This window comes from Sylvia atricapilla, chromosome 7 (genome assembly GCF_009819655.1).
Source record: "Sylvia atricapilla isolate bSylAtr1 chromosome 7, bSylAtr1.pri, whole genome shotgun sequence".
NCBI classification, from domain to species: domain Eukaryota; kingdom Metazoa; phylum Chordata; class Aves; order Passeriformes; family Sylviidae; genus Sylvia; species Sylvia atricapilla.
In genome coordinates, this window is record NC_089146.1 from 4,828,965 (window position 1) to 4,856,156 (window position 27,192).

General features: G+C 46.5%; 1 protein-coding gene across 13 annotated transcripts in view; it reads right to left on the reverse strand.

Moving 5' to 3' along the window:
- The window catches only part of LRRFIP1 (LRR binding FLII interacting protein 1), a 100,922-nt gene that overhangs the window by 40,571 nt on the left and 33,159 nt on the right, over nucleotides 1-27,192 (reverse strand). For 9 of the 13 annotated variants that reach the window (XM_066322464.1, XM_066322463.1, XM_066322465.1 and 6 more), the window contains exons 2-8: nucleotides 16,566-16,652; nucleotides 9,872-9,889; nucleotides 6,568-6,615; nucleotides 5,243-5,287; nucleotides 4,679-4,729; nucleotides 1,324-1,356; nucleotides 238-285 (exon numbers count right to left, since the gene is read on the reverse strand). In XM_066322464.1, the coding sequence (XP_066178561.1) occupies nucleotides 238-285; nucleotides 1,324-1,356; nucleotides 4,679-4,729; nucleotides 5,243-5,287; nucleotides 6,568-6,615; nucleotides 9,872-9,889; nucleotides 16,566-16,652 (330 nt within the window). Of the gene's footprint in view, nucleotides 1-237; nucleotides 286-1,323; nucleotides 1,357-4,678; nucleotides 4,730-5,242; nucleotides 5,288-6,567; nucleotides 6,616-9,871; nucleotides 9,890-16,565; nucleotides 16,653-23,496; nucleotides 23,593-27,192 lie in introns of those variants that run through there. The other 4 variants (XM_066322467.1, XM_066322460.1, XM_066322462.1 and 1 more) reach the window with 4 other exon arrangements.

Consider the following 27,192-nt stretch of genomic DNA (forward strand, 5'->3'; position numbering starts at 1 on the left):
GTCAGGTAGCTCCAGTCAGGTTTTGAGTTTTTCCACATGCTCTCAGCGTACAGCACTGAAATAAGAGTTTGGATTATCCCACGTTTTGGAGATGAACTCATTATTCCCTAGCAGGTGCTGATAGTTGCGGTGTATCCTTGACACTGGGCTGGCAGCTCTCACACTTGCACACACTCCTTGTCCTGCCAGGGTGGGTTTGTAGGCAGACCCCTCCCTGAGACAGAGAAAAATACATACTGCTTTGGAGTAGTTCTTCTTTTTGGTCCTCTCACTCTCTAATCCAGCCTGCAGTGGGATTAAGAACGCAGGGTGAGAAGATCAGTGAGTGTGTGCACACCCATCTGGGGCCAGGCATGCACATCCCCATGCAGGAACAGGAGCAGAGCACGGCTCAGGGAGCGCCCAGCAGCGAATCCACCCTCAGAGTCAAGCGCCCAGTTATTAGGGAATATTGTTAAAATGATGTTAAATTTAGCAGCCGTGGTTCCAATCAGTCACACTGGCTGGGTTCTGTCAATTAACAGAGCTCCCAGCTGTCCATCCTGTATCAATACAGCCACGCAAACCCCAATGCGTTTGAACTATTCCGGGATGTAGGTCACGCACAAACAGATGCGCTGCATTCCTAATTGGAAATAGCGCCGGGAATGAAGGAGAGGGAAAAGCAGGAGAATCTATAGAGCTGCACTCCCCAGTTTGCTTCCTGCAGACCACCAGGACACCTCCAGTCCAACACAAGGCAGCAGGAAATGTTTTAAACTGAGCTTTAATCATTATTGCCCCTTTCTGTTCTTTCAGGAGCCAGTTTTATCTCAGTGCTCGTGACAGCAAACACTCGCTATCAAAGCGTTATTATTCATCTGATTCTATATCCTCTAAAGTGAAGGTAACACAAGCTGCAGCTTTGGTAGGTGGTGTGTTTGTCCTGTCACCTTTGCTAGATCTATTTACAGTGAGTTTATGAGAGTTTTATTCCTCTCCAGATTGGTGCTGAAATAAATCCAGACGCATCTGGTCCAACAATGGACAAGCTTTAACACAGAGAGCCGTTTTAGGGGAAATCCAAACCACTCTGCTCTGCCTGTGGTAACTACTGAGCTAAACCTAGCTCAGATCTCTCTAATCATTTGTCACTTCTCATCTGAACTGCGTCAGAGCAGGAGGAGAGGGAAGTGGCACCCTGACTTCACAGACCGCAGACTGCCTCAGGGTCCTTCCAGATCACCCTGATCTCAGAGCAGTTACCACAACTGTGTTAGCTTCTTCTCCATGATTAGTTTTTCAACACACACACACTCTCTGCAACTTGCAGACTATTCTCACCACTGGGTAGGTGCTGGCATATTCCAAATGAGACTGTAAAGGCATGAGAGGAGAGGAAAATCAGAATAAAAAGAAAAATACAAGTTATGTCAATCAAAGGAAATCCACAAAACAAAGAACAAACAAACACAAAAATAGGCAGGGAGATGTAAATCTCAACTAAAGAACTTTGACAATGCAAGATTTCTTGTACAAAGGCACAAGTTTGGAAGGTGGGAGGATACAAAACAAGGATGCACAAATTAATCACAAGTGATTGATAACACAACAATATTTCATGCTGATGGTGTTGGATTAGAGACAGCCAGCTGGGAAGTGGGAGAACCAGGACGAATGAAATAGAAAAGGGACTGAAGAGAAGCTAGAGAGTCTCAACAAACACAGGCTGATGTCATGAGCCTCCCTAGAAAAATCTGCATGATACAAAATTGAGCTTGCAGAACTCCTGAAACAGGAGTGGCAGGAGCTGTTGATGGGTTCAGGATCATCACATCACTGAAGAAGCCTCTCCATGGCAGCTGAGGAGCCACAGATACAGCTCCAGGATCCATACAAACCAGGATTCCCTGGACCCTGTTTGCAGCACAATCACCGCTGTGCAGCTTCAGTCAATTTGTAGCCTGGTCTAATGAATATCTCTGGAGGTTCTGCAGCGTGTAGTGCTGCCTGCTCCGCCAGAAGCATCCAGAAGCTTTCTAAAAGCCGCCTCAGCACATCTCTGGTGCCTGCAGTCCAGGCATCCGCTTCAAAAATATTCCAGGAGAAAAGTCCAGAGTGAAGCCCACACAGATCAGTGGCATGGTGAAGCCCTAGGGAGAAGTGAATGTCTGATATTGCCTCAATTCAGTGAAAACTTCCTGTCCAGAAGCTACAAAAAGAAAGCCCTGGCACCACCAGCCCCTCACAGTGCAAGGAGCCGAGTGCCAAAGACGGAAGATGAATTTTCCAAAAATGGCATCCTGCAACGATGGAAGGACAGGCTTCAAATATCCAAAAAGACAACATCATTCAGAATTCTCCAAGTCATTTCAGAAACCCTTTGTGGACACAAGACAGGTGTTTTTGATGCTGTCTTCAGGCTAAAATAGCTCCAAAGCCAAACTGGACACTAGAACTCAGATAATTTTTTAAGGTTGGTAAAAATTTAGAGGGCTTTTGGCTTTGTTATTTTGAAGACAGATGCAGCAAGAGCCAAACCTTTACAGATTAGCCAGAGATATGGTTGAATTACTAAAAGCATCTCCTGTAAATCCACACTGAGAAAGTGATCAGAGAGGCTGTTTACAAGGGCCTGGAGTGACAAGGAAGGAAAGAATGGCTTCAAGCTGACAAAAAATACGTTTTAATTGGGTATTAGGAAAAAATTCTTCCCTGTGATGGAGGTGAGGCCCTGGCACAGGCTGCCCTGGGAAGCTGTGGCTGCCCCACCCCTGGAAGTGTTCCAGGCCAGGTTGGACAGGGCTTGGAGCAGCCTGGGATAGCGGAAGGTGTCCACATCCCTGGCAGGGGGTGGAACAAGACGAGTTTTAAGATCTTTTCCAACACAACCCATTCTGTGATTCTGTCAATTAACTGTAAATAAAACAACTGGAAGATGCAGAAGGGTAAATTTCAGTTCAGACTCCAAGTATTTACAGGCTTCTACAATCCCAGCGACACAAGAACGAGGGAAGGAAGCTCTGTCAAAACTTTTCCTGTTTTTGTCAAAATGTCAGCGCAATCCACCAAATGCTGTTTTATGGGGACAGGGCCTGTGTAACGTCACTGAGAAACACCAGTGTGGAAGATTTCAGCCAGATCCTTCTGCATTCCTTGCAGGAGTGTGAGGAATTTGGGGCCATCCCACAGAGCAGCTGGATGCTGCTGTTCACCAGGCCAACGCTGGTTATCGCAGCCTGAGACCACTCGGGGAAAAAGGGCAAGAGAAGCTTCTGCAAGGGATAGTGAGGAGGCAGAATGGGGGGCTTCTGCTCTTTAAATCCGTATAAACCGGGGGACTGTGTTGCAAAAACACCTCAGAAAGAATCAGTGGTGGATATCCATGAAGAGAAGATGTTTCAGATGAAGATGTACTGTAAACACAGAGCCGGTGTGTTTGCATCGTGCCATGTTACAGCCAGGGATAAACAACCTATTTCTGTTGTCATCACCTTCTAAATAGATAAAATTGATATTTCAACAGAACTAGAGATTTTTTTTCCCCCCTCCAAGAAACACTTCCATATGTCAACATCTAACCCTAAGTAAAATAAATACTGCTTTTCCCATTCAGCTGTGCAGAGAGGCTTTTCTTCACTGGACCTTTGAGACACCTCCTAGCTCTGAAAAGCACTCAAGTTTGTCAGCTTGAGGAAAAAAGGTTTTAAGAGCATTTTATAAGTAGCAATAAGGATTCCACTAATAAGGGAACAAGGCAGCACTTCATATTTTTAAGCATATTTTGTGCAATTTTACAGTGGTATCGCTGAGCAGGCTCTGCAGCAGCAATTTTTGTTTTAATGGGTCTCTAGATTCTATGTTATAACAGAGTTAAGGTTTATATAAATATGTGTTATCTGGGAAAATACTGTCTCAACATTTTGAGGAAAAACTTGTTTGAATTTTTCCTACAGATGAGTATTCAGTGCTTTGCTAATCTCACTCTCCACAAAACTCAGGCCTGCAGATGGTTTTCAAGTATTTCTAAAGCATTTTTAAGGCGAGTAACCAGTGGTAGGACCTAAGGGAACGGCTGGAGCTGTGTCAGAGGGATTTGGGGTTAGGTATCAGGAACAGGTTCTTCTCCAGAGGGTGCTGGGCACTGCCCACGCTCCCCAGGCAATCGGCACAGCCCTGAGGCTGCCAGAGCTCCAGGAGCCTTTGGACAATTCTGCCATGGATGCACAGGGCGGGACTGTTGGGGTGTCTGTGCAGGGCCAGGGGCTGGATCAGTGATCCTTGTGGGTCCTTCTAGCTCAGGCTGTTCTGTTATTTTATGAGTATTCACCTGCAATTCCAAAGCGCTCAACACTTATTTGCACTGATCAATCACTTCTGGTTTCCTGACCTAATAAACACTGACCCCACTAGCACTTCCCCTTCCCATATTTCCAGTATCAGGAGTGAAAGAGGGGAGCTTACAAGGGGTGCATGCAGATACCAATGTCTTGGCTAAGTCCCTCCTGCAAGAGTGAATAACAGTGACTACAAAGCATCCTGCACAGGGCACACACTGGACAGAACCAGTGATCCACATGTACTTGAAAAAACCCAACATGGAACACGTCAGGGACGATCCCCCCCGGAGTGTGGGGACACAGGGGGACAGTGACACTCGTACACAGACATGCACACAGAGATTGCACAGTTTACCAACCCTCAGGCTTCCACGGCTACCCACTGACATGCGCTCATCTTCATCCGAAGCCTAGCGAGAGAGAGCGTAGAGACAAAAGAACAGTGAAAAGAACACAGGTAACAGGCACTGAGGCAAATGCTGATGGCTTTGATGGGACAGGAGTAAAGGAGAGATGCACAAGCTCAATGTTTTTAAAAAAGAATTGCATTGAAAGTGTAAGCAGAAAGCAAATTAAATCATAACACGCCCAAGAAAACGTCAAGTGTTTTACTGTAGGGTGAAGGAGGAGCTTGCTCAGGTGTTCCCTGCTCTATGCTCTTGGCCCTTTAATGAACATTAAACACTCCAGACAGGTTATTTCCCCATTTTCCACCCCCTTTATTCTTGCATATTTGCAAAAGCTCCCTGGAGTGACTGGGGAGAGGGCAGAGAAGTCAGGAAGTGGCTTTGGGGTTTCCACTTGCCGGGGGTGGCAGGAGCTTGTTTTGGTTCTTTTCTTTTGAGAAGGAAGTGTCTAATACACATCTGTTTTCTTAATCTGAAATATCTGGCTAAAGAAAAAAAACAAAAGTAGGTACTGACCGAGGCATTTCTTCGGGCTCTACGGGAATAACGCTCACTGTCTTCCTACCAAGGCAGCAGAGAGAAAACAGAGGGAGATGTTGAGAGGACAGGCACAGCAACAGAACTTGCCAGAAACACACAGTGAACTCCTGCCACGCTTAGGAGCCAGTAAAGTTAAACCAAACAATGGGAGATGACACCCTGTCAAAGCAGAAGAACCCTTCCTCCCACCTCTGTGACCCCAAGTTTCTTCCCTTCTGCTACACAAATACTGGAAACGCCACTGGATGTTTTACATTTCAACAAGCTGATTTTAACAGATTGATTTGCCAGTGAATCTGGAAACAGCGGTAGAAAACAGAAAAAAAAAAAAAAAAAAAAAAAAAAAAAAAAAAAAAAAAAAGGGTTTCAACATTGTAGTCAACAGATTCTCACAGGTGAGCTGATTTCCAAGCAAGGGAACTGCCAGTAAGGTGGAGGAATGCTCATCCAGCAAGGATCTGAGGAGACTCAGTGTGAGTCTGGGGTGGGTGGGTGGGTGGTCCATGCAAACCAGTATTTACTGATTAATTATCAAAGACCAAGGAATTTGGGGAGTTTGGGAAGTTACCTTCCACACTGGGAGTCGGCTGTTCAGTTTTGCCTTTTCCAGTGTGCACTACTCAGCTCTGCAGGGCAAGGCCACAGCTTTCCTCTGGCATTGCTGGTAACTGGTTTCATAAACTTAGGGTTGAAAGACACTCAAAGCCAGTGACTTTCAGCCCATTATCAACTTCTTTATCTCATATCATGGGTGCTAAAACGGTCAGATGTTGCTAGTGGCCAAGTCTGTAGCTGGTATTCACTGGTTTTAGCCAATTTTATAATCTAGGGCATTGCATTATTGGAAAAAAGTGAGGATTGCCACCACAGCAGTAATAACTCCTCTGAGGGATTCCCCTGGGCCACTAAGTGCTAAGAGAAATGAAACAGCACGAATGAAACCTGCCCACAATTTACCTGAAGGCAGATTTAAGAAGACTCAAATGGTGATGAAACCCGCAAAAAGTAAAATGAGCACAAATACTCCCTGTATCCCAAGGGGCTTTAACAGGTTTTCATCCTAACCTAATCTTCCAGTGATAGTGTGGACAGAGGTCTGTAAAAAGAAACGGCTCTAACCCAGTCCTTGCCAGTTTTACGCTGATCAAAACTCACATTTCAGCTGGAAAAGCAGGACTGTGGGATTGTTTGGAGCAGAATTCACACTCCCAATGCGTGAAAATACCTACTTTGAGGGATCCCAAACTCTAGCAACTACACAGAACTTCAAAAGTTGTTGAGCTATGTTGATCAAGTCCTACCATCCATTGCTCGATGTCTCCCCACTTAGTATCCAGCCCATAATATTTCTACAGACAGAAAAGGGGGAAAAAACAGAATTTAGATGAGAAAAGCAAACACAGAACATTGAGACATGCACTGCCAGGCCTTGGCCAAGCCACACAGCTCCACACGAACGTGCCAGGGAGAGCTTGGCACCGGAGCCCTCTGTAGCACGTGCCTGGGAAGAGCTGCCTGGAAAGGGGAAAAAGGGGAGTTTGGGGATGACCAGGGTGCTTCTTCTCCCTCAGCAGTGCAAAAGCCCCCATGCTGGGGGACAGGAGCAAGGAGAGTAATGAGTCTTGAATTCCTGACCCAGTTAAGTCAAGACTCATTACAAGGGAGGCGAGTGCAGGACACTTCCAGGATGAAAATTGCTGTCAAATCATGTTTCCCGTAAAGGTTTGTCAAACTGGGCAGACAAGTTGGGTACACCTCATCTCTGGGCACCCTGACTTGCTGGATTAGAGCTCCACAGAGCTCCTTTCAGAGCAACAGCCTTTTTGCCTATGTTTGACCCACCTGACAGCAGTGGCAGCACCAACAAGGGTCCAAGAGGATAAGATCCACCAGTGCAGGCCAAGACAACACTGGGAACTTCCCAATGAACTTGTGTTTCCTCCAGGCAGCAAGTTGTTTAAAGATCCACAGGTTTAATAGGACTTTTCTTCCCCCCCCTCCAAACAAGCCTGTCAAATCTGGTCTCAAGAATTTCACATTTATAATGGTGCCCAATAAAATTATTCCAGTGTGAATTAAAATCACTGGCCTAAAGCGCAGCAATAGCCAAATGGAAATCCTGCTTAATTAAGGAAGAATAACACATATTTTAGAGCTTTCTTACAGGCTTGAGGAGGCAAGAGTATCAACAGCCAAAACCTTAGGAAATGATTAAAAGAAAATTCAGAAACCTGTTCTGTATTGCACTCTGGTTTTAGCACTCGCTCAATGGTATTAATGTAATTTTATTTTCACCCTTAAAACCTCATTCACTGTTTATTGATAAACCAAAACAAACAGCTGCACATTCTTCAGTGCTGTATTACTTTATACCCACTTCAGATTCATAACCCATGCACCAGCTTGTTATAAAATTACCTGTTATGCACACCTCAGCCTGAGAATGGCCCCTGAAAATTCCATGAACTCCCAGAGCTGTGTACACGATGGGAACCTACAGATTATATGCTTTGCAGTAAAGCAGGTCAGGTAAAGCCTTATTAGAGGCTTTTTAGCCATTAACAGACTGAGAACATTTTCTAACACTAGACATCAATTTAGAAAACAGAAGCACACTATTAAAATGGAGAATCCTTTTTCACACATAGGAAGGATCCATAAACACACTTGTAATTTTTTCAGGGCTTGCTGCTTCCTTTTCATGCCCTATGTTCTCATCACTGTCTGACACTGGCTTATGAATTCAGCCTTGCAAAAGGCAGATAAGGGAACAGCCCTTACAAGACTTGCTATACCACAGTTTAAGTTCCACTTAGAGGATTTTCCTTCTCCATTTCAAGTTACTCAGCTACGTGCTTAACATCCCCTGAAGAAAAACCTTAATGAATGAGACTGCCCAGAGACTATCTTTAATTTATAATCTTTTAAAGAGCACATGTCATACTGGACTGAACTGGCAGCTTTTGAGGTCTCAAGTATTTTAGCCCCTCACAGCCACTTTTCTCAGTTCTTTCTCTACACTGACTCTTCTGTTCTGCCCCCAGGGGCCTGATTCCAATGGGTTAAAGGAGGAAATGGTGCTTTTCCATTCATTTAGGTTTCAGTTAGAGGCCCTTGCTGGACTCAGGTTCCCTTCTGCCTTGAAAAGTGATATTACAATTAAATAATTAATGACATTAATACCATTGATAGAGAATTCCAGATGCTATTTGCTCACTGCGCGACAGTCAAACTGCCACACTCGCAAACACACCTCGGGATGTTGGGAGGATAACCCACTTATCTCCTCATCCATGTCAGGACACCAACAGTAAACAACCTCCTGGGCTCCCACGGGGCTGCTTTTGCACCAGAAGGTTAAATTAGTCCCCATAAAGAAGATTAATAACGAGCCTGTCGATCCATGGGCAGACGTTGAGTCACTCAGCATGTAGTCAACTCCAGAAATAAAACCAGGAGTGAGAGGGATTTGTTGTCAAATTGATGGGGTCAGGATTAAATACCAGAGCACATGATGTGAGCAGCTCTCTTCATATACATACACACTCAAAAGAGGAGAACAGCACTCCCAAGAAGCACATGCAGGGCTGGGTCATGAAACATGCAGTTAGGGCAGCTGGAGTGCCACAACAAAACCAAGCACACTGTGGTTTAGGAAGACATTCATCACACAGCAAGCAGTAAAAATATCTCAGGAAAAAAAAGAGAAATATTCAAATTTGTATAGCAAATGGCAGGCTTGAAGAAAAATGTACTTTCTCCCTCCCTGTAAATATTCTTTGAAGAGCTATTTCTGTTTCTAGGTGCCACACAGTTCACATGCTGAAAGTGTAGAACGGCCAGACATCACAACACAACCCCCAAAATCTCTGTGGCTACATAGCAAGTGACCTCAGTTAGAGCTACTGTTATCATCCTCTTTGCCATCATCATGGAAAGGGAAATTGGGAGGAGGGAAGAGATCACGACTTTAAACTGAGATGAGAGAGGATTAAACAATATAAAAGCACATTTAATGCTTGGGTGCTGTTGGAAGGAAGGCCATACAGTTTATTTACCCAAGGATTATGAATTCAAACACAGCATCCCCAATGTCCTTCAGTGACTTTGTGCAAATAAAGTCATCTAAAAGTTGTTCTTCCTGCTGGCACCTGTTAAATGCTTGCCCAGCCTGAAACACTTCCAGTGATTTTCCTGGCCTTCAGTATAGGAGCAGAGGTGACACACAGGTGACACAGGGAGCCACCGTACCCTCCTCTGACCCTGCTTTGCCAAGTCACTTTTCTGTTACTGCTTAATCTTTGCCAAACAGGCTGTAGAAAAAAAAAAAAAATCACATTAAGTGCCTGAGCAGATATCTTACATGGGTCATCTTCCCCCACTCCCCTTGACTGTCCACCCCACAAGATTATGGGTGAGGAGGGCAGAATTATATGGAAATTTACAGCCTGCTGAGCGCCTCCCACTCTTCAGAGGATTTCCGAGGTTGGACTTGAGGATCTTGGAGCTCTTTTGCAACCTAAAAGGCTCTGTGATTCTGAAACTGTAGCAAGACTCACAAGGTGTGTAGGCATGCAAACAAGAATGAAAGCGAGCAAGCCCTACCTTCTGGACCTGATAGATCTGGGGGGAAAGGGAGAGGAAAGAAACAAGGAACAAAGCTAGCGTGAATGAGGGATACAAAGCAACGCTCCACAGCTCGTTCTGGAGGGAAAAAAACAGCGTTTATAGAGAAAATACAGCAGAACATGAATACAGAGAAGAGCACAGTGAAGCCCTGTGGATTTAGGCAGGACAAAAGCAGTATGGGCATCATCCACATGCCCGGCTAGACCACAGCATCCCTGTTCCCATTCCCACCAGGCTCTGGGATGCACATGGGACATTTTATCCCTGGGCTTTGTACCAGGCCAGGGCTCAGCCCAGCTGTGAGCCAGGACCTCTCAATTTTCCAGCCTCCCCCCACAACAGGAATGAACGCCCAAATATTCAACCAGGACAAGTCGTGTATCCACCATCACAATAAAAGCAAACAGCATTAACTCCAGACCAACTGTTCCTCTTGGAAGGACAGAATTTGTCCTTGAGAGATGAGGCACAGTTACAAAAGCACCAACCCCACACACCTCTCACCTGTGCACAGCACAGTGCCAGAGTGTGAAAATTCCTTGCACGTATATGGCTGGCCTTAAAGGATCCCTGCAGGTTGCTCTGTCAATTTTTAATGCTTCTGTGGAGCCTCACACTGTTTTCAGGCTTTAATAAATGCCCTGCTGACACTGTTGTTCCATAGTCTTGGAGCACTTTGATAATACACAAAACCCTTACAGCCACTCTACTGCATCTGAATTTTGTGTTCTTGGAGAAGTTGACTGACGAGCTTTGTGCATCCATGTGAAAACAGAAAACAGGGTTTTTCTCACATCTTTCCTGAAACCAGAAATGTTTCTGGGCTCAAAGAAAAATAACCCCAAGGAACCCTTCTCGTTCAAAAACACCTGGCTGGCTGCACAACGCTCTGGTGGCAAGGTAGCCAAGTCTCCCAGATTGTGGGGTATTTGGAGGATCCCTGCCATTCACTGCTCTCAGGGATACCTCATGCGAATCCGGCTCCCAGTGCTGGGAAGCAAAGCTTTTGTCTCTCAATCCCTGCCCTCCTGATCAGGTTCCCCTTCATGAAGGACAACTGCACAACCCAGATTAATGCCTCAGCAGCTTTAATTCCCATTCCAGCAAGCGCAGGAGGGAAAAGTAGGACTCATTTAAACATCAGCATTCCCACAACAAGTGACCACCCTCCTTCCCTTTCCCTAAGAAAGCCACGAAGAGGAAAATGAACCTCACACAATTCCAGTCTCTGGCTTCTCCATGGCACACTCGGCGTGCCTTTCATCCACACACAGGAGCCAAACACCGCAGGTTCAAACGTGGCAATTACCACACAGCTGATTAACCTCAAAGCTTCAACTTTTCCATGCTGCCTTTTTTCACCCGTGCCTCGAGGCAGCTCCATGGAAGCTTTATTTCTCAAAGCCCAGGGCTCCAGGCTTGGCACAGCAGGTATTCCCTGCTGAGTCCAAAGCAAGGCACGCAAGGAGCCTTGTGCCCAGGACCCAAATTGCCAAATGGACAAGACAACAACGGGGCCCTTGTTCAGGCCAGGCACCATGTAGGGAGGTGGGGAGGCCTCGGAGATAAAGCCAAGTGCATCATCTAACTATTCCAGCTTTCTATAAAACCTGGAGTTTTGGAGGAACCCATCAGCCTACAAGCATTACAACAGCTCTGCTCCAAAGCGACTGATCCCTCAGCAGTGCACGAGGGAAAGGTGTCCCTGTCCGTGGCAGGGGGGTTGGAATTAGGGGATTTTTAAGGCCCTTTCCAAAGCCATTTCCACCCCAAGTCATTTTAGGATTCTGTGATGATATTGTCCTCTTTGGAAAGTGTGGTACAAGTGAAAACATACACTTTTAAACAATCACCTCTGTTGCAGATGTGTCCCCCCAAAAAGAGTCAGTACACATCTAGGCAGCCAAATACTTTAAAGAGCAGTTGCTTATATTAGGGAATGACCAAAAAAACCCAAATGTGTTTTGTCCACAGTATGAGCAGCAGACAGCTTTCCTGGTTTCCTCATCAAAGGAGGTTGCCCACAAAAACAAAGATTTTCATAGAAGTAGTTTTAAAACAGGACAAAACAAGCCAGTGCTGCATGGTTAGATGGTGGCAGAAGAACAGTCTGCTAAAAACATCATCCACATCATCCCTCTCCAAATTTTCCTGGGCATCCTCACACTGAGTGTATATGACACAGATTAACCACCACAAACCTTCATTTCTTCCCTGCTTATGTAAGCACCACGTTTCATAGTCACTTTCACCCCTCCCCATTTAAGCCACAAGAATCTGCTTTTCCCTTTTTTTTTTTTTTACTAGAAAGTATTGGTAGCATATTTTATTCCAAAGAAATACAAATCCAGAGGGGTAAAAGCATGTGCAAGTGAAATGAGGAAGCAACTGACGAAACAGCCAAGGCAAGTTTTATGCTGTGCCCTTAAAGCAAGTGCTGCAAGTGAAGGCAGGAGACCAGCACAGTCCACTTGCCTTGAACTAGAAATACAGGCTCATCTGCTGTGTGAACTGGCAGGGAAGAGCCTTATCCCACTGATTAAGGAGTGGGAGGAGATCAGTCTCTTTTCACTTCAGGCACTAATATCAGCTTACACTGTGGTCTCCAAGTGTCAGCCCCTGAAGAGACATTTAAAGCCTTGCCAGCAGAACACACAGAAGGCACTCCTACAGAAAGCATTCTCCACGATTAGCCCAACTGCTGCAGCTTTTACTTGTCTCCAAACTGCTGCTGTTAGATACTGCTAGGGAAAAAAGGCTTTAATGCATTTCAGGTCAAGCTTCTGAGAGAAAAAAATGTACAGAAAAAAAATTCTTCTTCCAATTTCACCTTGTAGCCCCATGAGAATTAACAAATTATTATTCAGAAAAACTGGGCTGCCCACTCCTGACTTGCTCTTCTGCATAAATTAACAATAAATACCTGAGTGCACACAGGAATTTGTCTCAGGATCAAGCACATCTCAACAGTACAAGCAAAAGGGACTGGCCTCAGACCCTGCAGCTGGAAACCAAATGTTTCAAAAGCATGGCAGCATGGTATGGGGTAAACCAGGACTCATCATTGCTCTGATTCCCACCAACAGTGGGAAAACAGAGAAGGAAGAAAATACCACGTATTTCAATTGTCCTTCCAGCTGAGAACAGGCCCTGGCAATGAGAGCTGTCCTGAACTCACAGATGTGTGGAAGCAAACCAGAGAATTTAACCAGACCTCCAGATTAATTATTTACATCTTTGGTGGGTAACAATGACAAAGGAGCTCTGAATGAGAAGTCAGAAGAATTCGAGCTGTTACACTTGTTAGACCTGTGCCTTTCCTAAAGCCTCATCACCAGGAACATATTCTCTAATAAATACATAAACTGATTCACATCTATGTGATTCAAGAGTGATCAACATCCTTATCTTCAGTGGAACTCTCCAGGTCCTGGGCTGATCCCACAGTGTGGGCAGCAGGAAAGGGGGGAATTCTGCCCCTCTGCCCTGCTCAGGTGAGACCCTACCTGCAGAGCTGCCCCAGCCCTGGGGCCCAGCACAGGAAGGACCTGGAGCTGCTGGATAGAGTCCAGAGGAGGCACCAGGATGATCCCAGGGATTGGGCAGCTCTGCTATGGGGAAAGGCTGGGAGAATTGGGAATGTTCCGACAGGAGCCCCATCAAACAGGAAAGATGGTGCAAGACTATTTACAAGCGACTGGAAAGACAGGACAAGGGGGAATGGCTTCCCACTGCCAGAGAGCAGGTTGACACTGGGTATTGGGAAGGAATTTTTCCCTGTGAGGGTGGAGAGGCCTTGGCACAGGTTGCCCAGAGAAGCTGTGGCTGCCCCCTGGATCCCTGCAAGTGTTCAAGACCTGGTTGGACAGAACAACCTTGGCTAGTGGAAGGTGTCCCTGCCCATGGCACGGGGTGGAACAAGTTAAGTTTTAAGGCCCTTTCAACTCAACACATTTTGGGATTCTGTGATCAGGTCACGATTCTTGTGCTCACTTTCTTCTTCAGCTTCAGAAAACACTTTTCATGTACTCAGCTTGTATTTTCCTATGAAACTTGTGCTCATCTTGACCTCCTTAGCTTCCCCTCCCCGGAGAAAAAAAACCCAGTGAAGAAACCAAACCAAAACACCCAAACCACTGGCACAGTTACCCTTCTTTGTGCTGCCTGGCATGAGGTGGTGCCAGGTGATGAGACGTGCCAGGCGATGAGTGCTCTGGAGCACACCTGCAATCCTGCCCCACCGCAGTGCAGTCTTCCACAGGAACATTCCCACATCTCACCCTGCAACTGAGAGCTCTCTGCCAAAACCCCATCTATGCCTGCTGTGCAATTTCTCAATTGTATGCATAGACTCTTCGTGCAAAAGTCACCCAATTACTTTAAAATGAGGGAAATGAAGTGCAAGATTGAGAAATGTCATAAATATGAGGTGGTGGGCAGGAGAGGAGCCAGTTTCCAAATCCAAATCATTAAAACACCCTCTTTCACTGCCATAGTTATAGCCTGTAATGGTAGCACCTGGAAACTTTTAACTCAGACCAACAGTGTAAATATATTTTCAAGTAATCCATGCTCCACAAGAAGCCTGCCAGGGCATGCACACAGCTTAAAGCATGAAAAACTACATGCACACGCAATAAATTCATTTATTGCTTTTTAACTCTCAGAAGGGAGTTAGGGCTCTAAAAAGCCTTCTGAAGTAGTAAAGCAAGCGCTTTAACTTCTGGTTATTTAACATGGCAGCAGTGGAAAAGCGGTGTTCATGTTTCTGAAAAGTTTGCAAAGGGAAATGAAGATGGCAGAGAACCAGGTGTACAGACCCCTGTGTCTGTACCCCAGTGTCACAGCAGGTTCCCCTCCAAGGAAGGGGTATGTGCCAAATATCTTGTGTTGATTGCTGCTTGGGAAATTTCTGTATTTATGTTTTATAATACCTGCAAGACGCTTGTGGCAATGAAAAACTTCCTGCAGCTATCCTTAATATCTCTACCTGGCATCTGGGGGCTAAGATTAATCTATTTCAAAAAGTTACAGAATATCTAAACATGCAAAATATTAAATAAATGTGTCATTTATGCCAGTGAGTTACAAAGCAGATTGTGATGGGTATCTGGCTGAGCTTTCAAGGACTCTGGTATTTCAGAGGGGCATCCTGCCCTACTCAGTTTCTATCCATATAAAGTTTTCACAGGTTTTCGGATGACAAGCTCTTAATTGCAGGAGCTTTAGTTTTCACACCTAAATTTCAGTTTACCGAGACACCCTTTGCAGCATCAGCTTTTAATCTGCAAAGGGGTCATCAGCTCCATTAAGTCACCTGTAAATTAGATGGTGTCAGCTGCCAGGACACCCCTATTTACTCTGCTGCCCAAACAAAACACGTGGGGCCTGTTTAGCAGAGCCCTCCCACGGCTGCTCCCAAGTCCCCCGGCCAGCTGCCAGCACAGCAGTGACAACGCTTCCCACTGTGGGCCAGGTTGCAAGAAACATCCTTCAGAAAGCAGCAACTGCAGCAGGAAACAGCTCCCACCTTCCTCAAGCTCTGTTTTTGCAGCGGGGGAGCTGAGACACATCCAGACCTGCCTCGCCAAAATTTGGGCGTGGGCAAGCTGCCCAAGAGCTTCTCTGCGGGCTGGCTGCTGCAGCCTGCACTGGCACTGCTCTGCTGTCACCTCCTGATCCACATCCTGCTGTCACCTCCTGATTCACTGCTACAAAGCTCAACCAGATCCTGCTCTGAAACCTAAAGCAAATGTAGAACCACTGAATTACAGAATGGCCTGGGTTGGAGAGGACCTTAAGACCATTCCATTCCACCCCCTGACAGGGACACCTTCCACTATCCCAGGCTGCTCCAAGCCCCATCCAGCTCGGCCTTGGACACTTCAGGGATCCGGGGGCAGCCACGGCTTCTATGGACAACCTGTGCCAGGGCATGACCAGTCTCTCAGGGAAGATGTTTTTCCTAATATCCAGTCCAACTCTGCCCTCTGTCAGTGTGAAGCCATTTCCCTTTTTTCCTGCCTCACACTTATTCTTACTGCGTATTCCCAGATCCTGCCCCCAGACTCCCTACTACTTCCTTCTCCTTCAAAACTCTACTGAAAAAACTAAATGTGATTACTGTTGTCCCTCTTGCAGCTGATCTGCTGTTTCACTGAATACACATCACCAAGCACAAGTTTGGAGCACTTCTGGTTCAGTTCACCAGGTAATGCATTGCCAAATGCAGTTTCTACCTTTGCTCCTGCCAGCAGCAGCCCACCCTTCTTACAAACTTGGGGAGAGCACAGCATCAGCCTCATAGCAGGAAGCAGAACAACTTCACAGTGGAGTTATACAAGGGCCAGGAGTCTTCCATATTCATTGGATTCCTAACGAAGTGATAAGAATCCACCACCTCCGACAGACACACAAAGAAGCTGCATACTTCGAAGTTTAACATTAAACAAGAATTACTAACCACCAGGATTTTCTGTGAATAATTATACCGGCTTCACCAAGACAAAATCCTTTCCACGTTCCGTGTTTTTTCCAGGTTTTTCTCTGATCAACATTACTTCCAGGCAGACTACTTCAACAAAATACAAAAGAGCCCTCTGTTCCAGGATCTCTGAACATCTTCCTCCCTGGATACAACCCAGGCACCCCCCTAAAGCCCCGGCCTTACCTCCTTCTGCTGCCTCTCCAGCTCTTTCATCCGGATCTCCCGCGCCTCCGCCCGCGCCGCTCGCTTCGCCGCGAGTCTCGCTTCAGCCTGGGAACGGGAACACAGGGATGGGATGAGATGAAAGCTGGGCAACCCAACGGGGAACACACTCCAGAAGCAGGGCACGGAATGGGGAGGCTTGACTCGGCAAGGCTGTAAACACATCTGTAGGAGTTAATTCCCTATTGCAGGTAATGGCCCTGCCTTCCCTAACTCGTTATCTTAACAGTCAGGTAAAACACCCCCGTGCAGGCACTACCCTCCCTGAGCACTTGTGTTTAAAAGAGCTCTTTAATTATTATTTGTGTGGCTGGAGAGGAAGCAGGGAGATTTACCTAAGAAAGGCAGGTTTTGCTCTTTTTGTTTTGGGTTCTTGGGGTGTTTTTTTTTTTCCTCTTCCCTGCAGCGCGGATTGTTTTTTATTGACAAATTAATTTGACCAACACCAAACACATTATGTGCCATTTTTCCTAACCACTGACACTGTGCACACATACCTGGGCACAGGATTTGGGTAAACACTGGAGTTCAATATGCACAGCTAAGGCTGAAATTATGGAGAGAAAATGCATTAGCTCTGTTATAAATCTCCAAAATTCCATATTCCAGTCCAAACCTCGCTGGCGTGGAATTCAGCCAAGAACGGACCTCTCGAGAGATCTACAGTGCTTCCTCACTTCAGCCCAGATGGAAGTGATGGACTACAGAGTAACATTTTTAATATTCTGCTTCAAATCCCAGGCAAAGCCAGTAGGTCTTACAGAAGAAAGAGTAAAATTAGCTCGGGCTTGGTACAGTACAACCATGAGCAGCTGGTGGGGAAGAATTCAGAACAGCTCAGCAGGGAGCCAAAGGGACCACTCACAGCCAGTCACCCTGGTGTTACACCCAACTCCTCTGCTACTGAAACCTTTTACTGTAAGTACAGCATCCAAATTGACAGGAAAAACTGCCGTAAGATCAAGGTCAAGCACACAGAGGAAACAAAACATCGGTGTTTCCAGTAGCGCTTCTAAACAGAAGGGAAACCACAGAAAAAAAAGAAAGGTGCCATTTGTTTTCCCTTCTCTAAGTGCATTCACCACTCAAGCCCAGGGAAAAGGGTCACAGCCTTCAAAAACACACCAAAAAAAAAACCCCAAACCTCTCCCCCTCCACACATACAAAAAAAAAAAAAAAAAAAAAAGTCCCTTAAAAGGAGTAGGATGGTTGAAACTTGCAGCTAACAGAAAAGGGCCGATGAAAATTAAGCATGAGCTGATGTATGGGAGGCCCAGGAGCCTTCTGATGATGTAGATCTTAAAACCTCAGACTGGAAAAGACCAAGAGGGGATCTCATCAATCCATACAAATATCCCAAAGACAGGTACCAAGAGGGTGGTGCCAGACTCTTCTTAGTGGTGCCCAGAGGCAGGATGAAGAGCAATGGCCCTAAACTAAACCACAAGAAGTTCCACCTCAACATGAGAGAGAACTTCTGTTCATTGAGTGTGGCAGAGCACTGGAACAGCTGCCCAGGGAGGCTGTGGAGTCTCCTCTCTGGAGACATCCCAAACCCAACTGGACATGTTTCAGTGTCACCCGCTCGAGGTGACTGTGACTCCAGAGGTCCTGTCCAACCCCAAATGTTCTGTGATTCTGTGAAGTCTGAAAAATTACTTGTAACAAGAAAACAAGCCTTCTCAGAGAATAAAATTAAAAAAAAGCCTATGGCAGAAAGAGCAAAGGGCTGGTTTTGCACAGAGCTGCTCTTCCTTGAGTTTTTTGCCTGAATTCTGAGATAAGTGGCTCTGCCATGGACAGAAACTCATAGCAGGAGCAGACCCTCCACACCTGCACCCAAACCCATCCCCTCTCATAACCTGAGAGCCAGGTGACAGCAGGCTCCAGGTGCAGGCACCAATCCCCAAACGTGTTTTCAACAACCTGAAGCAGTCAGTCCAAGAAAAGAAAGCCGCAGCCCTGCTGCTGCTGGGCAAAGCCTGGGTGGAATCCCTGGCAGGCAGTGCCGTGATCCACCTGCAGTGTTTGAAATTGCTCATGACACCCACTATCCAAACATGCCCTCAAATGTGTGCTAAAGGCACAAAATCATGGCTCTGGAAACAAGCCTGATATTGACTCGATGTGATCGCTTCGGTTTATTTAACTGAGGTGAGGAATAACACCAGCACAAACTGTTTTTTCCCCTGTGTTAAACAAAGGGCCCTAAAGCCTCCATAAGCAAAACACAGCAAACAGCACAGGCTGTGTGTCCCCAACTTCCCTCCTGACAAAAAAAGGCAGAAACAAGGTTGTTCGGATGTTAACGTGATTGTAGCTTTCATCCTCATGAATTTCAATAAATTTCACATCAGAACTAGATGCCTAGATGTAAAATTCAGATGTAATTCAAATTATACATATTTCCCCTTGTTTTCCTTGTATGATAAGGGCCAAACGATTCACACACTTGATAGCTATGTTGCAAAATTATCTACTCTCCCAGAAGCAAGCACAATGTAATATGAAATGAACCAACTTGAAAAATTAAAAGAAATTAAAATTTAGCCATTTTTTCTCAAGCCTTCCTGAGAACGAGGCTCGCCAGTTTCTAAATTACAGATACCAACTGCAGGAAGTTAAATGAATTTCACTTCGTGCAAAACCACAAGTTTTGTGTGTCATTTCTGGTTTCAGTGCCAATCCATGGTACATCTCCATGTCATTGTATTTCATCTTTGCAGCCCTCCAGCTGCCCATTTAAAGCCAACCTGCAAATCTTGTAAGAATAAAAAACACATTTTCACTCAGCAGGTTTGACTAACAACGGCTTACATCTTAGAACAAGAATACTGTTTATTTATGAACCTTTTCTTTCCATGACCACGTCAACCTTAAGTATCTTTGAATACAAACAACAGAAACGGTATCCTGGGTTCTTGAACTTTAGGCTAAAAACCTGTGGTTAGCATATACTGCTACCCTTGTAAGAAGTCATCAAGCGTTATTCCATCCTGAACACTCATATTTTAAAGGAACTCATTTTTATCACACAGAAACAAATAATTACAGAATTGTTCAGGCTGGCAGGGACCTCATGAGGTCCCTCCAGTTCACCCTCCTGCTCAAAGCTGGGGCAGCACCACATTGCTTAGGACTTGGTCCAGATGACTTTTGAAAACCCCTGAGCTGGGTGGCTCCACAGCCTCTCCAGGCTCCTGTTTCACTGCCTGAGTGTCCTCATGGAAGAAGACTCCACCAAATCATGCCAGAACCTGCTCTTGGCTCCTTAGTGACCCCAACTTCTCTGTCAGAAGGCTGCTGTACCTTAAGGGCTGCATCAAGCACTAAGGAATATTTTCAAACATGTTCTCAAGGATGTCTGAGTGCCATTTAGATGATTACAGTTATTTTCACCATGGTTCCTGACCAAACACCAGCTCGTTTGTGCTGGACAAAGAGGGGTTTGTAAGAAACAAGCCATCCCTCCCTAAGGGGTTTTCAAGCCCACAGCAAAATGAGAGAATGGGGGACAGGAAATATGCAAGGAGGAAAAAAAGCCTTCAGTATGTGAGGCTATCCATGAGTCTTTGGAGGGTGCTCTTCAGCTCAACAAAAATATACCATGCTAGAGTCAGGCCAGCCATCAGATGGTCAACCTGTGGCCTTCATAATCCCATCTCTAGCATGCTTTGGTGGATGGAATTACTTAACTCAGAATGAATTTTCTTTTATATACTCTGTAGGTGGCATTGGTGACCAAGCTGGGCCTGTGAGCCCAGAGGATGTAAATCTACCAGGACAGGGATGAGTCCACACCTCACTGGTACGACATTACCAAAGCCAAAGCAAAGCCTGGTAGCAACTCCAACACCCAACGAATTCTGCAGGAGCGTGGGAGCCAAACAGAGCCTGTTGCACGCAGGTTCTCCTGCGCCAAAGCCCAGCTCAGGTACAGTGGGTGTCCCCCAGCACAGGGCAAGGACACCCAGAACAGCCCCACTGCCACCCTCACCTGCTCAAGCTGCGAACCTTTAGGACACGTGAGAATAAAACCAGGCCAGACGTTCAGACAAACACAGAGGAGTGTCAGATTTACTGTGGGCCTCTTCCTCAGAAGCACGGGTGTGACTGAACTCATGGGAGTTTGTCAGACCACACTCTCTGAGACTCTTGGACTCTGCTCTGTGCTATAAATACCTTGATTTCTTGCACAGCCTGCAAGCAGCAACGCTAACTTTACATTTCTCTCTGTGTGCTGACTAAACCAAAACAGGCTTTGCCTGGCTGACTTTGGTCTTCATCCAGCCCAAGCACTTGGCAGGGCCCAGAGTCGAGTCACCTCTAAGGGTACTAGCAGAGACTGACACTGCAGCCTGCAAGAGACACTGCTGAACATTAGAAAACCACTAAAAAATTCACACACTTCTGAAATTCAGCTTACTAAAAGCTGTTCTTTAGGCTGCCTAAGGCATAAATAACTATTCAAGGGATTAAAGATACAAAAAAAGAAATTAGAAATCACTAAGACAGAAGGAAGTGATCTTAAAATCATCTAAAATTCACTAGTGACTCAGCAAGCAATACAGCCCTCAATCAAAAGTGACAGATCACTGTCAAAAACAGAAGACTAAAATTATGAAGCCTAATTGCATTCATTACAAAGCTTTTGCAACTTCCCTTTTATGAAATATTGCTCATCTGACAAGAAGAACTGGCAGCTTCAGCCTTACTGAGCATGTCATACCAAAAAAACCCAAACCTCAAAAGAGGCTTCTGTGAAGGCCCATTGGCAAAATGAGAGGAGATGGCAACCAGACTGCTGAGATGAACATGGAACTGGGCACCAGCTGAAAAATCATCGCCTTGATTTATAGGACTCACTCAAATACTACAAATATACACACTGGATTCTTGTCCTCTTACTGCAGCTGCTCAGAATGATTTACAGTCACCAAGCCCTGAAACAAATGCACTGGAGAACTGCAAAATGCTCGTTGTTTTTGCCGGCCTTCTTGCTCAGCACTTGACACTCGTGCTTAAGGGTCACTCAGCCTGAAAATAAAAACCCAGCCCTGTGCAGCAGCAAATCTTTACCCTGGCTTAAGGAGTTCAGTATATTTAGATCCAAAGAGGGAAAAATTAAGCAGGTTGTAACTGGAGCACAACTACCTCTGAGGAAAAAAAAAAACCCAAACCAGGTATTGGGTATCAGCTGGAAAGGGTGAGAAGCATCTCCTGCCGCCTGCGGAGTGGGGAGAAGCGGGAGCATGGGACATGCAGCTGCTGTGGAGTGAGCCCTGCACAGCCCCTTCTGAAGCACCACTGGCGGGGACGAGGCCTGGCTGTGCCCATGGCCAGGGGATAAAGCACAATGGTGACGGAAGCCACGGCTTCCTGGCTCCGCGCGCCGCACTGGGGAAGCTGCGCTGTCATTATCGCGGCGATGAGAGAATTATTTAGGTGAGTTGCTAAGGTAGACGCCAGAGAAACACACACACACACACATCCTGAAGGTGTGCACCCTCAGAGCCTGGCCCTCCTGAAATGGCCAGGGCTTCATTGTTCGCCTGGAAGCCGCAAGAAACAGCCAACAAAGACAGGAAGTTATGCTGCTTTTCTGAGCGGTGAAAAATGACTATGTTGACTTGCCACATAGTTACATGTGTAAGAGTTTTCCAGCTATACAAAGCACCCCTCAATTCTAGCTCACTCAAAATTACCTGCTTCTAAGGCTAGTAATCAAAGTCAGTGTCGTTATTTTTTGTGGAGGATTGAAGTGTTAGCTTGCCAGCACCAAACCATACCCGGAAAAGCTCTCTGATCCCACTGCCAGAGAAACCTTAAAACACAACTCTGCCTGACTAAATTACACCTGCTCCCTGTAAGCAACCACTGCTGTGCATTGCTGCAATACTATTCTCAGGCTGATTTAAACCTCCTGCCAACATGCTTAAGACACAGCCAGCCAGTCATTTCTGGGGCCAACATAATTTTTCGTGACGGATGCTGTCCCACTTCAGTATTCTGTATCCCCTTCCTCAAATAATATAGGACTGTTCATTCTGTTGAGCCAAGTCACATTTCATCAGTCAAAAGTCTGATAAGGTTTCTTGCACTCCTACATAATTTAAAGTCGATTTGGACACGCAACACCTGATTTGCAATATTCCTGTAACGCAGCTGACCGACACAGCTACCGGCTAGAACCAGTGCTAACCCATGGCAATGTTTTTCCCATCTCCATTTGAGCAACATGTGACCTACCCCAGGAGCTCACCTGTGAGTGGTGACTGCTTAGCCTCAAAACTAGAGCACCTATAATGACTTCTATGTTTAAGAGGTCAAACCAGCATATTTATCTGACATTTTTTTGCATATGAGTTATAAACACAAACAACACTTTGCACCACTTACTCATATGGCAATGAGCCCGTGAATCACACAGGGTTCGGTCAGTCCACATCCTGCTTTACTCCTCACCTTTCTCTTCAATGCAAATTACTTATCCAGAGGCAGCAGGCTGGTGAACCTTAGCCTACACGTAAACACAAGGATTCCCTTCTAATACCCCCAGCGCCGCGACAGCCTATCCTGAGCTGGTCTGACAGCTCCTCTCTCTCCCCCTCGCAGTGACAGCGCTGAGCCCGAGTGACAGCTCGTGTCGAGGGATGCCCGACCCGCCCGCGGCCATCCGATGGTCCCTCGGGGCTGCCGTGACACTTTACTCAGCAGCCATTCAACAGGTCCCTCTGGCTCCCCCGGAGCAGCTCACAGCTCACGTTTAGGTCGGCGACGGTGCAAAGCCAGCCCGGCGCAAGCCCCCGGGCTGGGCTCACACAGCCACCGCGCGGAGTCGCGGCCGCGCTGCCCGAGCCCCCCGCAGCCCCCCGCAGCCCCCCGGCCTTACCTCCCGCTGGGCAGCCGGGCTGAGGCAGTCGGCGGCCGCGTCCATGGCTCCCGCTGCCGCCGTGTGTCCCGGCGGGGCCCGCCCGGCACGGCACGGCACGGCACGGCCCGGCCCGGGGGCGGAGCGGGGAGCGGGCGGGGAGCGGGAGCTGCGAGCGCGCCGGCTGACAGCACACACCTGCCGCCGCCGGGCATCGCTGCCAAACCCGCACGGCAGCCTCCCGGGAAAGGGCAGCCTCCCAGGAAAGGGCAGCCTCGCCTGCTTTTTGTCCCCGAGGAAGATAACCAGCCCCAGAACATCCCAACGACTCGGCCCGCCTTCCCTCCCTCCGGGCTGCGCATCCACCAGATTAACGCCCAGGGCAGCTGCTTATAAATATATATTCCTGTTCACGCCAAGTGGCCTTTGCATGGCAGAAACAAACCGCCCCAAATTGCTGTTAATTGCTGCAATTATATCGGTGCTGCGGATTGCGTTGTGTAGAGCCGAGCTTAAGACGAGCCGTCCACGCTGGATGGGCTGGTGTTGGTTTTATTCTTTCTGAAATGGCATTACACGCTATGGAATAATGAAAAAAAAAACAACAACAACAACAAAAAAAAAAAAAAAAAAAAAAAAAAAAAAAACCAAAACACCAACCCCTCCTCTCTCCCTCCTACCAAAACAAACAAACAAACAAAAACAAAAAAACCCCACCACGTGTAATTGAAGCCTGACAGTGCTGCAAAAGAGCAATCGGGAATAGTGGCTGGCCAAAAAATAAGGCCATCCTGCGTTTCAAAAGGTGATGAGCTGGATGAGCCGAAGGCACAGAAGGATTAGAGGGCACAAGTGGGTTAAAGTGACACTAAACGGAACGATAGCCCAAGAACAATTGAAGGCATGGTCAGAGCAGGTATCCTGGCTCCACGGAAATCAGTGCCATCTGTTGATTCCACCAGATTTCCCCGAAAGCACCTCTGGATTCCCCTTGACTTCACCCCGACCTCGCACACCCATCTCCTCACAAAAGGCCAGGGAGGAGCCGCGAGGGCCGGCAGAGCTGCGAAGCTTCAAGAGCTCATTTTACCCGCTGCCATTCTCCAGCAGCAGAGCCCTGGGAGAGTCATCCCTTCCTGGCACGGGATTTTCCACGGCAAGCCAGACAGGTCGCTCCTTAGCAACTCAGCCTGCGCCCTCCTTCCCGGTCAGCGAGCCCAGCGAAGCCTCCACCCAGCCACTGAGCTCAGTTTTTCCATGAGCTGCCTGCCCAGGACCAGGAATCTGGTTGCTCAGGCTGGCAGAGCACACGCTGCCATGCTGCTGACAGTATTTCAGCTAATTTGGAAGCGCTGGCACTGTTTTTACATTTGGGGGCAATACTTCAGCCGGGTTCACTGGCAGTGCCTGGACCCAAGCCATGTCCCACTGTCCCTGGGAAGGCCTGTCATGCTTCCTTTAAGTAAGAGGGATTAGGGATGTCTTAACTTGCACCCTGCCCCTGGAAAAAAAACCCTGCTTAAGTCAGGTGGAGCTTTACAATTGTAAAACAGACTGTTTTTTTGTAAATCATAGAATTACAGAATGGTTTGGGTTGGGTCATTCTCTACCCCCTGCCATGGGCCGGGACACCTTCCACCAGACCTGATAGCTCCAAGCCCCATCCAGCCTGGCCTTGGACACTTCCAGGGATCCAGGGGCAGCCACAGCTTCTCTGGGCACCTTGTGCCAGGGCCTCCCCACCCTCACAGGGAAGAATTCCTTCAAAATATCCCATCCAACCCTGAAGACATTCCTCTATGTCCTGTCACTCGCATACACCTTGTCAAAAGTCTCTGTCATTCCTATAACAATTTAAGTACTGAATGGCTGCAATAAAGTCTCCAAAGTCACATCTTTAATTAAACTCCAAAGCCACCAGCTGGGCCTACAAGTTATTTTTAAGCTCTTCACCGGGTAAATGACCCAACTTTGCTTTAACAAAATAAATCTGAAGTGTCTCAAATGCACTCCAGCATCTGCATAAGGAAATTAATAAATACTGTATGCTCCTGTGAAGCATCTATAATTTACACCTTCATTTAACAGACACTCACTTCATCCTCCAGCAGGTCTCTCTTTTGTGAACAGCCCCAAGTCCAAGAGGAGTTATGCCCTAATTCCCAGAAGCTGCTCAGCACTCATTTTTGGGGCAGGTAACAGCATGATTTGGGGCTTCCAGCAATGTTTGGTGCTCAGCTGTGAAGAAGGCACTTCTGGACTATGGCAGCTCACCCCAAGGCAGCCAGGACCAGGCACTGGAGGTAATTCTTCAGGAAAAATACATATTGCCTTGTATGTAGAAGTTTTAACAGAGAAGGGGAGTGATGTTAACTGTGTAAATCTGAAGGATCAGAACAACTCAGCGTGACAAATATCTTCATCTTAGCTTGAAACAGACAGTTTGTTCTGGTTCTTGGTTGACAAGAATTAACCTCCCCTCACATTCACTGGCAAATCTCTACAGGTTTTGCACTGTCACTTGGAAAATACACTGAAAATGTAAGTATTTCCTACACCAGGCATAAATTACCCCCTCACACACACACCTTTTCCTATTTACTTTCCAAGCCAAGATGTTTGGGTTTATTTGGTTTACTTGAGGAAGCACTTCATGCATACCCCGGGATAAATTCAAACAAACAACTGTACTACAGACCTGCTGGGTCGGAACTGAAGGATCAAGAGGTCTTTTTAATGCTAGCAAACTTCCATTTTCCAGCAATGCAGACCTGACAGTGCTCTGAACACACACTTCAGCACTCTATAATTGATTTTATGTAAAAAGAGGCTCGGAATTCCAATCAGGTCCTGACAAATCCCCTCAAAACTGCAGTGCCTATCTCGTCATAGCTCTCTCCTATTCAGAAAAACAGCATCGTCTTCTAAAACTGATATTTATTTGCTTATTCAGCACACAGTTCTTGTGTCCATGCATTTCCCATCTGAAATAGGATGCTGTGGAAGAGTGACATTAATTACAGGACATTTCTAAGCAGGAAGGATGTCCCCAGTGGAAATATGCATTGCACGTACTACAGTGCTAAACTGAGCCTAAGAAAAACAGGTAATGGGAGATTTAGAAGAGGGGAAAAAAGAGCGAGGTGACACTTCCAGATTGGATGACTCTGAGTTGGATATGTCAAAGCAGAAAATAAAAAGGAAGTTTAAAAAGGAATAAAAAGGCACTTAGGACAACAGCTCTGATTCCAATGACACACACTCCTTATCTCCCCGTGGGGAACACACACCTCTCCTTTGCAAACACACACATATAAAATGCATGCCTGCACTCAGAACAATGTAATCCTCAAAAAATGCTGGCCCAAATCCTAAAAATCAGCTTTCCAGAACAGCAATTTACCCATAATAACCAACAACTGAGGAGCTGCGTCAAAAGCAGGAGGGAAAGATCACCCGGTCAGCCTCCAGGTATGTTAATATCACTGATAACTCAAATTCCAAGGAAGCCTGGCCCCCAGCACAGCTCAAACTCAGCTGCTTTTTATTTTGTCTTTCAGGCATGTTGTAGGTAGGTTAAGAGGTATGCAAGTAGGAATAAAGTAGTCAAAACCTTTAGAGACAGGTTTAAAAACTGAAAAAACCTGCACCTCGGAGTACTCTGGCACCAGCTTGGCCCACCTCAATATTAATTCTTCATCAAGGGAGCAGCCACTT